The sequence below is a fragment of the Anolis carolinensis genome, chromosome 3, assembly GCF_035594765.1.
Source record: "Anolis carolinensis isolate JA03-04 chromosome 3, rAnoCar3.1.pri, whole genome shotgun sequence".
In the NCBI taxonomy this organism is placed as follows: Eukaryota; Metazoa; Chordata; class Lepidosauria; order Squamata; family Dactyloidae; genus Anolis; species Anolis carolinensis.
The window spans coordinates 239,070,071-239,082,562 of NC_085843.1; the positions used below are offsets into that span (position 1 = coordinate 239,070,071).

Genomic DNA, 12,492 nt, shown 5'->3' on the forward strand with positions numbered 1-12,492 from the left:
TGGGAACTAACTGGAAAGGTAGCATGTCACTTGCTCCAGAACATATTATCTTGCTTCAATACTGGAAAAAGGAGGCAAAGGCAGGCATTTGGGTTTATGCCTCTGATACAACTTCAGTGTAAACTGAGCCTTTAACATTGGACAAAGGGCTATAAATATGGATGGCCTCTCCTTTCATTTCCCATTACTAACCATTCATGCCCCCCACCAAGCAACTGGAATATTCAGCAACCACTTTTATGATAGGACTTTAGTTTCCTACAGATCTCTCTGTCCTCTCTATTTTTTGTGATTCTTTACATCCAGTATGAAGATGACTCACAAAAACAACATAATCCAGACCAGATATTCTAACCCCTCCTTGGGAACCAATTTTACAGTTTTAAAGAAATGTTTGTCAGGATGAGAACAGTAGGTGATTCAACAGCTCATGATTATTAAACAGAAATTTTCTGTCATAACAAAATTAACATTCTTCTTAGTAAGACACAATTTTGATTTGCATCCGAAGAGAACAATTACAGTTACATTTTAAAAGTATAATCCTTTCTATTAATTTATATTAAAATAAAAATATTCAAAAAGTCAAAATAAATGTGTTCAAAAGTTCTTCAACACACCAAGATCATGCTCTGAAATGTTATTTTCTATTAACCAAAGGAACTATAGATTTTGATGTTTAATGAATATTGGTTGCATGTTTCAGTGATACAATAATTTTAGGAGTAGAGCAGAGGAATCGATTGCTTTGATTCATAGAAGAACTGTTCCACATTCACAGGAACACAAGTTGTATGCATCTATATACAAGGATGTTCAGGGATATATGCTTCATTTTGCATAGAAATTGCTTTGCTTAATTAGGAAATGGTGTAACATTTGAAGCAATCTTTTACAAGACCAAACATGATCAAGCAATTTAAAATGAAAGCTGATAATATATTAATTTATCAACTGAAATTTATCAAATCGTTTTCAGATTTTCACCTTATTTATGATTTAATCTCTGATTTGATACTCAAAATCCATTTCTAATGTTCTTAGTATTAAACACTATTGTGTTCATGGAACTTTTGTGCAAATAAAAGAACAGGACATTTTACACTAGATGTATTCATTATTTAATACATTAATGCTGCATTTCTACATGTGTTTTTAAAATCCTTTTTTGAAAGATACATTTTATGTTTTTACATCCAATATTTACACCCAGGCATGTATTAACATCATCATAACCTTTCCATCTGGAATATGCAGTTACATCAAAATTAATATTAATGTAAAACACTTGTGTAAATTGTTCAGAATTACACTAAGAATTTGAGATGCAAAGAGCCTAATTCAAAAATGTTTCTTAGAGAAATCAATGCTTTTGGAAACAGAATAAATTGTTCTGTTTCATTTGAATTTTAAAAACAGACATTTAATAATTACTATTTGCCTTTTGCACAATGCAGTGCATACAGCAGACAACAAACATGAATAGGAAATCTTTCTAAAATATTATTGGCACCACCGGATACAAAACTGGTGATATTTAATTCATGAAAGGCATTAATGGCCTTTTGTCTGCAGTACCTCTCCGGCTGCAGGACCCTCCCCGCCCCACTCCCCAGCATTGTCATGTGGCTGCCACCATTTTCAGGGCTACTTCTACTGGCTTTCTCTCGATTCTTAACTTGTTTCCTATTTTTAAAGAACCACCACAAGGGAATCCTCACAGCTTTTTTGCTTTCTGAAAACCTCTTTTCATAGCCAGAAGTACAGGAGCTGATATATCAACATACAATATACAATACATGGTCCAGAACCTGTTTAATGCAAGTTGCATAGAGACTGCATTATTTGTAAACTACGAAACACTATGAAACACACAGAAATACATTTCACTGATTTTAACCAGAGAAGAACTTTACGGAAAAAACGCCAAGGAATCCTGTGACATCTTACAGGCAAAATACATGAGATTTTGGGAGCAAGAGCAATCTTTGCACAGAAGTGTACTTTCATCCAGGAAAATTTATTCAACAATAAATGTCTGTAAAATGTCCCAAGATGCCCTATTGTTCTTACATATTTTAATGAAACAAACCCTAATAAAAATGTTTAGAATTACTAGCTTAAATCACAATATTAAAGGCATTTCAGAATAGGCATCTGGGATTTAGTTCCTGGCGTCTCTTTTGTTCAGAAATTAATTTAAATGTAAAATGTGACATCTCAATTTGCAGACTGCATTGTGATACAAGAGATTTCTTTCAAGAATAATTTTAATTTATAAAGTGGCTGGACAGAACTACAGATTTTACACTCAAAGGTTCATTTGCTTTATAAGAACAAGGCTGAAAAATACACCCACATTACAAAATCAAAGCATTTTTATTTTGAAGCATAAAACTCCAGTAACTTTTACACTGTGGAAAGTTAGTTGCCACAAATTAAACATTTTGCAGACTAATTTAAGATTGCTACAGCTGCATCTGACTAGGCAATCTGTCTGAAACCATCTCACTAACTTCACATAATCAAGCTCCACAATGAAATCCTTGAGATAACTTATTAAGCAAATTATGTTGGAATTGATTTCCAGGATCCCTTAGTGCAATTCCTGATATCACTGAATGTGTCTATGGCCTGTGTGTGTGCAAAACTTACTCTTCTAATTATAAACAGCATCAAGAAAATCCTGCTGAAAGACATAGACAAACCTCATTTTCCAAGTTGGAATTATACAACTTAATTTTCCCAAATCAGGCTATAACTTCCTGAAGATGGCATTACTATTATAACTATGACGTGGAAGGGATATTGTCATGTTGAAACCACAAAAATGTGACTAACTCATACAATAAAACTACTAACCATGCAATTTGAAATGTGCACCAGTGTACCAACATGCAACCATGTTACATAGCTTAGTGATCAGACCTAGTTTTCCAAGCATAGTAAGTTCAATTGACAGTGTAGCAAATCTTAGAATCTGACCATGCAGTAATAAGCTTCTACCATTACTGTGTTTAAAAAAACCAGATCAATACCATGCACATTTACTTGGGGATAAATCCCACTGAGACAAGTGGAACTTATTTTTGAGTAAGTATGAACAGGAATGCACTAATTCTTAGGCTTTTTGTCCATAAGCCAGGAACCAAGAACAGTATATCGAATATAAGTGAGGATTTATGAATAAGCATTCTAAGTGCTCTGAACATTCAGAAGTTTAAAACCTACAGAAATTTATACCTAGCACAGAACTAAAATCTCCAAGCCAAAGGGCTACAAAAAGTAGATCATGATAAAGGGTTTTTAGAGTCAGTTACATGAGAAATACTTAAAATAAATATGGATAAGGAAACCACTGCATGATCAAGAATCTCTAAACAGTTTTTTTAAACTAGTGTTGCTGTTTCCATATATTCTCACAACGTCATCCAATTTTATAGGTATATGTCATGTGCATGCTCATGTGAATAATCTATGTAAGTTCTGGACTGGGTCAGTTTTCTTACATAAACAGTATTATATCACTTTGAAACAAATATGTTTTTCTGGCAAATATTTACCATGCTTTTGCATCTTTTTAGTATTTCGGGGAGCTAAAAACTAGAAACATGGGATAGAATTACATGTGTGGGAAATTCCACACTCATATACACTCTCCGCCTTTTCAGACCTGAATTTTAAATGTCATTTCTTATTCTTGGGGAAAATCCCACTGTGCCTTGCAAGAAATTAGCATGCTGACAATTTCTCTTAAATGGAACCTCAAAAATATATTTGGAACTTTCATGTTACTCAGGAAATAAAAAAAAATCTCACTAAACTCTTCAGGAAATGGAATATTCTGCATTGCTCCCAAGTGTAAAGTCAATTTTGCTGCTTTTTGGAAAAACAGATATAAAAACAGATCTTCCAAAGGAACAAAACATATTTGTATGATTGGGGCCCCTTCAACACAGTTGAATAAAAGCCCACGTTTTCTGCTTTGGATTGGAATATATAGCAGCGTGGACTCAGATAACTCAGTTCAAAGCAGATATTGTGGGATTTTCTGCCTTTATATCTGGGTTATATGGCTGTGTGGAAGGGCCCTGGGTTTATGTATTTTCCCCTCTGTAATATCAAGGGTTTGCTACCTTGTTCATGGTTAAAGAAATACACACCATTGAAAAGATAAGACAAATCAACAACATCACTCTTCCACTCTCACTGTCTAAGAAAAGTGCAGCAGAACATATGAGTTTGTCCATGTTTCAGAAGTTGTGCTAGAAAACTGCTGTGGCAAAATAGCAGTTGTTTACACTGTTGAAACCATAAAGTAAATGCAAACTGTATACAGATCAAAAAACACTACAATCACTGCATCATATTCTAACATACTACCAACACCACTTTTTCTAATGCATTTTGAATGGAGTAACAACCACCACCACTGAATGCGGAAATACAGCACAACAATAAGGACCGAGCTGTTGACACAAGCCAACACACTTCTGCTATGAATCATTATGCATTTCTTTAAAAGCAAAGGAGAAATAGTTTATACAAGACACGCAGTAGAGCCACCACAATTGAAGTAGTTGCAATTTAAAGTTAGGAATTAGCTTTTGACATGTCTTTACTTCTGAACCAAACAGCAACATCACAAGGCTGGACATGCTCTAGCTCAGGAATGGACAAACTCGGGCCCTCCAGGTGTTTTGGACTTCAACTCCCACCAGTCTTAACAGCCTCAGGTCCCTTCCTTTTCCCCGGCTGAGGGGGGAAAGGAAGGGGCCTGAAGCTGTTAGGACTGGTGGGAGTTGAAGTCCAAAACACCCGGAAGGCCCAAGTTTGCTCATGCTTTCTTTAGCTTCTATTCCCCAGACTTTTGCTGTTCAAAGTTAAAGAAATGTAAACTATTTCGCTTAAAAAAATCTTAACAATTTAGTACAGCCCTACCTGCATGCTCAGTCAAATTTCAACCCTATTTCCAAACACTCCTCATCTTAAATATCAGTTAGGGCCTTGCTTCCAAGCAAATGTGCCTAGCAGTAGGATCAGGCTATAAACAGTTTTTAAAAAGGTCACAGGAAGCCTTTGTTAAGGCAGCATGACATTTCAAAGGAATCACCAAGTGGCTGCAGGGGAAACCATGTCCATGCAAGACGAGAAAACATGGTTGACTTCAAAATCAGAAAGAACGTGCTCTCAAAAACAACCAAAACAACAATACAACTCCTAAAGTATATCCAACACCACACAGTCTGGACTTCAGTGACGCAATCCGTCTCTGTGTCTTTTTCCACTTATGGCGAATGAGTCAATCAATTGTAGCCGAAAGAACAAGCAATGTATTTACTTACCTTAGTTTTTTAGGGACAGAGTAATCCACTTCCATGACTTTGCCATGCAGCTCTGCTTTACCTTGAGAGGCAAAAAAGGAAAGAAGAGAGTCAGGTCTTTGAAGGGGCTCAGGAAAGACCAGCACATTTTCTGGGTTGCTATGAGTTTTCTGGGCTGTATGGCTATGTTCCTGAAGCATTCTCTCCTGATGTTTGACCCACATCTATGGCAGGCATCCTCAGAAGTTGTGAGGTCTGTTGGAAACTAGGCAAGTGGGGTTTTTATATATCTGTGGAAGGTCCTGGGTGGGAGAAAGAACTCTTGTCTGTTGGCTACCAGTATTTTTAAAAACTCTAAAATCAGGGCAACACTCTGAAAGCAGGGGAATTCCAAACATGAAACAATCAGAGCCAGTTAAAACCTCCTAACAAAGGATTTCCCCAGGCAGGAATCAACCAGGCCTTGAAGCTGCAAGGCTTTTTAATGCTAATCCATAGTGATTAATTGCAACTTTCACACTTTTCTCCAACAGAGAATTCTTTCACCCACCCTGGGCCTTCCACAGATATATAAACCCCACTTGCCTAGTTTCCAACAGGCCTCACAACCTCTGAGGATGCCTGCCATAGATGTGGGCGAAACATCAGGAGAGAATGTCTCTGGAAGATGGCCATCCAGCCCGGAAAACTCACAGCAACCCAGTGATTCTGGCCATAAAAACCTTCAACAACACATAGCACATTTTCCGGTTACCTAGAAAGAAGCTGGTGGCAGAACAGGGAGAAGGGGGCCAATTTTTCTTGGGAGAAGTCAGGGCAAGGAGAGAGACTGACCCTGAGAGCATGTGGGGGAAGAAGTGCCTTTGTTTGGGGAGGTGGAAGGTCTGTCTCCGCACCATCCTCCTGAGCAAGGTGAAGCCACTCTCCTGACCCAAACTCTGGCCGCATTCACACAAACTTTCCACACATACCCTTGCTCCCTGAAGAAAGCCTTGCACTCTCCACGCGGGCCTCAGGAAGGCACGTGTGAACAAGGCCAGGACAGGCGCCTAAATGGCCACGCTGAGGGCGAATTCCCCATAATTTTTTGCACAGGAGAAGTCGCAACTGGGTTTGTTTTGGGGAGACGTGGCTTCCCCCCTGCCCCTAATAGGGACTAACCCTGAAAGCATGTGGGGGGAAAGAAAGTGCCTTTGTCTGGCTGCCCCTTTTCCCCATGCCTGTGGCGCCATCCTCCTGAAGGCGAGGAAACTCTCCTGACCAAGTACATCATTATTATTGTGTGAAAATAATAAAAATATAGAACCACAATAATATAATAATATATAACAATAATAAATATAATAGTAATAATCATATAAATATAACAATCACCATTATAATCACCTAAAAACAATACATAATAATCACAATAATATTATAATAAGTATCATAGTAAACATTATGATTACCTGAAAGTAATAATAGTATGTCATAATAGGATTGGTGCCTGACTGGGTTGAATAACACTCTTATGAACATGTTTTGTAAACATTGGAGGCATTCCTTTAAATGCGATTCATGAATAACAGCAGCTACATTACATTGACCCATGTGCTTGTTATATGAACAGTGGGATTAGTTACTTAACTTCATACTCGCATTGGAATCAAACTGTTAGCAGAGCATGAATGTTAAGAAATAGTACTTTCTGCGAGTATATTTTTTACACTCCCTTTGTTTTGTATATCTTGTGCAATTATGTGTATTTTAATGAACTTTTAGCCACTATATATGTTCCCTATAGGATCCATATTATCAGAAAAACAACTCAAATATACAACACAGATAATAACGTCAGGAGAGAATGCTTCTGGAACATGGCCATACAGCCCGGAAAACTCACAACAGCCCAAGACAGATAATAGACTACATTTCACCTGATGAAGACTCAGTTGGGAATTTGGAGTCTACTATTCCTTAGCTAAGAAATAAGAACAATTATTGGGTATGAGAAGAAGAGTCCATTTGTGAATTTGGAGTCTACTAGTTCTTTGTAAAGAAACAAGAACAACAATTGTGTATAAGAAGAGTAGTTCACTCCTCTTTTGAGAGAAACATATTCCTTTTTACTGTGAATGTAACGTCTTATGTTTGACTGTATCAATGGCTTTTATTTGTTGATGCATGGAACTAAATATATGTTTCTGTAGGATTGTAACAGTCGACACTTGACTAGTAGCTATTGCTTGAGTATGTTTTAATGTATTATATATTTTATGTTTATATGTTTTAAATGTATTTATGGGATTGTATTTTATTGTATATTGCTGGGCTTGGTCCCCATGCGAGCCACCCCAAGACCCTTTGGGGAGATGGGGCAGGATATAAGAATAAAGTTATTATTACTATTATTGGCTTTGTAGTTCCTTTGTAGCCTGAGTGGGTTGGCCACGCTGAGGGAGAATCCCCCATAATTTCTTTTGCTGCCTCGAGTCCCTTTGGGGAGATGGGGCAGGATGTAAGAATAAAGTTATTATTATTACTATTACTACTACTACTACTGGCTTTGTAGTTCCTTTGTAGCCTGAGTGGGTTGGCCACGCTGAGGGAGAATTCCCCATACTTTCTTTTGCTGCTTCCAGCAAAACATTACTATTATTGGCTTTGTAGTTCCTTTGTAGCCTGAGTGAGTTGGCCATGCTGAGGGAGAATTCCCCATAATTTTTTTTGCCACCTTGAGTCCCTTTGGGGAGATGGGGTGAGATATAAGAATAAAGTTATTATTACTATTACTGGCTTTGTAGTTCCTTTGCAGCCTGAGTGAGTTGGCCACGCTGAGGGAGAATTCCCCATAATTTTTTGGGGGGAGATGGGGCGGGATGTAAGAATAAAGTTATTATTATTACTATTATTGGCTTTGTAGTTCCTTTGTAGCCTGAGTGAGTTGGCCACGCTGAGGGAGAATTTCTTTTGCGCGGGAGAAGTCGCAATGGGGTGTGTTTAGGGGGCAGAGAAGTCTTCGGGGATGGCCTCTGCCCCTAAGAGGGACTAACCCTGAGAGAGCATGTGGGGGGAAAGAGAGTGAGTGCCTTTGTCTGGCTGTGCCTGTGGCGCCATCCTCCTAAGAGAGGAAACTCTCCTCAGTCCTGACCTAAACTCTCTCTGGGCGCGCACAGACCTACGAGGGGTCCTGAGGCGGCCTTTAAATGCCAAGGAAGGGAGGCGAGGAGGGGGTGGGCGACTCGAGGGGCTTTGCCAGGCTGAGGCGATGGCCCAGACCCCAAAGGCACGGAGCCAGGAGAGAGTGCCAACCGGGGCGGGAAGGGGGGCACCCCAACTTGGGTGGTCTCCCCGCCCCCATTTCGCCGCCTCTGCCTCCTCGGCCGGCGGCTCCTCCGCTCCGCTCCGCGCTGCTCTGGCCTCTCTGGCTGGGCTCGGCTCCGTCCCCAGGCGCGGCGCATGAGGCGGGGCCCCGCGGGCGCCTTGGGGGCTCCGTGCTCGGGCCCCCCGCGGAGTTGGGGCCAGGCTCCTCGTAGAAAGGGGCCCCGGATCCCGCGGGAGCCGGGCGAGAGGGAAGCGGCCCTTCTCCGCGCCCGGGAGCCGCTCAATAAAATCGGAGAAAAAAATGAGCGAAAAATTCCGCCCCGAGAAGAAGAAGCAGCAGCAGCAGCAGAAACAAGCCGAGGCGGCGGCGCAGCCTCGAGACGGGCTGGGAAAGTCGCACAAGAAGGGGCGGCAAAGAAAGTAGGGCGAGAAAGGGGCCTGGAGTGTGTGTTTGGGGGCCCAATCTCTTGGCACAGCCGAGAGAGAGGCGCCCACTCCCCACAAGGGTCCCCTGCCAGCCAAGACGGAGCCTATCCTCGCCCTCAAGAGCTCCCTCTCATACACCCTCTGAGGATGCCTGCCATCGATGTGGGCGAAACGTCAGGAGAGAATGCTTCTGGAACAACACAGCCATACAGCCCGGAAAATGCACAACAACGCTCCTTCTCTCTCTCCCCCCCCCCCCCTCTCCTTGGGCCGCGTGGGTCTCTCTCTCGCCCTCGTGGGCCACTCCGCTGGCCACTCCACCCCCTCCTCTCCTCCTCCTCCTTCCCCATCTCTTACCCGAGAGGGTCTCGATGGCTCGGATGGCCCAGTTCTGGTCCGGATAGTCCACAAAAGCGTAGCCGGACTTGAGCAGGACCTGGCCGGTTAAAGGCAACTTCTTGTCCCCGAAGAGCTGCCGGAGCTCCTCGGCGGTCACAGCCGGGCTCAGGTTGCCGATGTAGAGCTTGTTCATCGTCCGTCCGCCTCTTCGGGGAAGGAAGGAAGGAAAGGGGACGGACTGGGGAGGAAGGAGGGAGCCGAGGGCCCCTCTTGCCTGACTCTCCCGCCTGGTTGCTTGCCTGCCTGCCTGCCGGCCGCCCACCCAACCAGCCAGCCAGCCAGCCCTCGCTCCTGGAGCAGCAGCAGCAGCCACCAGACCCGGCCCCAGCGCTCCTCCCCCTCTTCCTCCTCCTCCTCCTCCTTCGCAGCCCGGCGAGGAAGAAGGGAGGAGGGAAAGAGGAGGCAGGCGGAGCTCAGCCCAGCCCAACGCACCGGAGTAGTTCGGACTCCCCAAGATGTTGTTATCAAAGCCTTTCCTCCAAAGAAGGAGACTCCACCACAACTGAATGGGCCCTGCCTCCCTCCCCCAAAACTCCCAGGCAGCACGTTCCACGCTTGGACGGCGCTTCCCGGTAGGAAGTTCTTCCTCATTGTGTTGTTCAAGACTTTCATGGCCCTTCCACACAGCCATATAACCCAGAATATCAAGGCAGAGAATCCCACAGTATCTACTTTGAACTGGGTTATCTGTTATATATTCCAATTCAAAGCAGATAATGTGGGATTTTTTTTCCAGCGGCGTGGAAGGGATCTCGGTTGCTGTGAGTTTTCCGGGCTGTATGGCCATGTTCCAGAAGCATTCCCTCTTGACGTTTCGCCCATATCTATGGCAGGCATCCTCAGAGGTTGAGAAGTCTGTTGGAAAACAGGCCAGTGGAGTTTATATATCTGTGGAATAATGTCCAAGGTGGGAGAAAGATCTCTTGACTGCCTGAGGCAAGTGTTCATGTTGTAATTGGCCGCCGTGGTTAGCATTAAATGGCCTTGCAGCTTCAAGGTATGGCTGCTTCCTGCCTGGGGGAATCCTTTTCCTGGGACGCTTTAGCTGGCCCTGGGAGCCCCTGGTGGCACAGGGTGTTAAAGCGCTGAGCTGCTGAACTTGCAAACCAAAAAGTCACAGGTTCAAATCCTGGGAGCGCCCGCTGTCAGCTCCAACTTCTGCCAACCTAGCAGTTCGAAAACATGCAAATGTGAGTAGATCAATAGGTACAGCTCCGGCGGGAAGTTAACGGCACTCCATGCAGTCATTCCGGCCACATGACCTTGGAGGTGTCTACGGACAACACCGGCTCTTCGGCTTAGAAATGGAGATGAGCACCAACCCCCAGAGTCGGACACGAGTGGACTTAACATCAGAGGAAACCTTTACCTTTACCTAGCTGGTCCTGATTGTTTCATTTCTGGAATTCCTGTTTTCTGAGTGTTCTTTATTTACGGTCCTGATTTTAGAGTTTTAGAGAATTCTGGTAGCCAGATTTTGTTCATTTTCATGGTTTCCTCCTTTCTGTTGAAATTGTCCACATGCTGTGAATTTCAATGGCTTCTCTGTGTAGTCCAGTGGTTCTCAACCTGTGGGTGCCCAGATGTTCTGGCATTCAGCTGCCAGAAATTCTAACAGCGGATAAACTAGACGGGATTTCTGGGAGTTGTAGGCCAAAATACCTGGAGACGCACAGATTGAGAACCACTGGTGTAGTCTGACATGGTGGTTGTTACAGTGGTCCAACATTTCCTATGTTCTCAAATAATATGCTGTGTCCAAGTGGGTTCATCAAGTACTTTGCTATGGCTGGCTTCTCTGCTTGAGTTTGTCTGCAGTGCATTTCTTGTTCCTTGACTCCCAACAAAGAATTCCCCCAGGTAGGAATCAGCCAGGCTTTGAAACTGCAAGGCTTTTCAATGCTAATCAAGGTGATTAATTGCAACATTCACACTTTTCTCCAATATACAAGAGTTCTTTCTCCCGCCCGGTCCTTCATCAGATATATAAACTCCACGTGCCTAGTCTCCAATAGACCTCACAACCTCTGAGGATGCCTGCCATAGATGTGTGTGAAACGTCAAGAGATAATTCTTCTGGAACATGGCCATAGAGCTCAGAAAAATCACAGCAACCAAGGTCTCATTAATTAAGACTGCCTAACTTTGAGGGCATCTGGACTGCGGAATTAGTGCACTTCAATACCATTTTAACTGCCATGGCTCAATGTGATGGGATATTAGGATTGATAGATTTAAGATGTCTTTCACCTTCTCTGCCCAAGAGTGTTGGGGCCTCACTAAAACCCCAGCTCCGATGATTTCATAGCATTTAGGCAGAGCAGTTAAAGTGGTGTTGAAGTGTATTAATTCTGCAGTGTAGAGGCATTCTTTGTGTTTTTAAGTGCTTTGATTATGACTTTGTAGATTTAAATATATTTTATGTTTTTATGTTGCAGGTTTTAAATTACATTGTTTTTTTTATTAATGTTGTGAGCCGCTTTGGGTCCCGATCATGAGAGAAAAGCAGGGTATAAATAAATATAATTGAATAATTGTGTGTATGTATATGTTGTGTGTGTATAACGTATGTATGTATGTATATACACCAGGCATGACAAACGGGCCCTCCAGGTGTTTTGGAGGCAAGTGTGAATATTGCAATTGGCCAGCTTGATTAGCATTGAATAGCCTTGCAGCTTCAAAGCCTGGCTGCTTCCTGCCTGGGGGAATTCTTTATTAGCTCCTAACAAAGGGCTTTCTTTTGTGTGCTGTCTGGCATCTGCATTTTGAACTGCATTTTTATTTATTTCGTGTCAAAAGCATTGCATAATAAATACATTTAAAAGTGATGAAATAAATAAAGCAGCTAAATAGTTTTAGACCAAAAGCGAGCAACAGTGACCACATTGTCCGTAGCTTTAAACAACTCCTCCTCCGTACATGAGGCAGGACATTGTGGGCAAGCATACATATGCTGAGTTGTTTGTTCAGCTCCACAGTCACACAAGGTGGAAAATTCTTCCAGGTAGTGCCACCTTGCCACGTTGTCTTTTGA

At 42.5% G+C, this 12,492-nt stretch overlaps 1 protein-coding gene across 2 annotated transcripts in view; it reads right to left on the minus strand.

The window, feature by feature from the left end:
- igf2bp2 (insulin like growth factor 2 mRNA binding protein 2) overlaps positions 1 to 9,866 on the minus strand; it is a 90,310-nt gene extending 80,444 nt beyond the window's left edge. The window contains exons 1-2 of one of the 2 annotated variants that reach the window (XM_008106406.3): positions 9,414 to 9,866; positions 5,346 to 5,406 (exon numbers count right to left, since the gene is read on the minus strand). In XM_008106406.3, coding sequence (XP_008104613.2) covers positions 5,346 to 5,406; positions 9,414 to 9,588 — 236 coding nt within the window. In that variant the 5' untranslated portion in view covers positions 9,589 to 9,866. The remainder of the gene's footprint in view (positions 1 to 5,345; positions 5,407 to 9,413) is intronic. The other variant, XM_003218373.4, reaches the window with a different exon arrangement.
- Between the last annotated feature and the right edge of the window lie 2,626 nt (positions 9,867 to 12,492).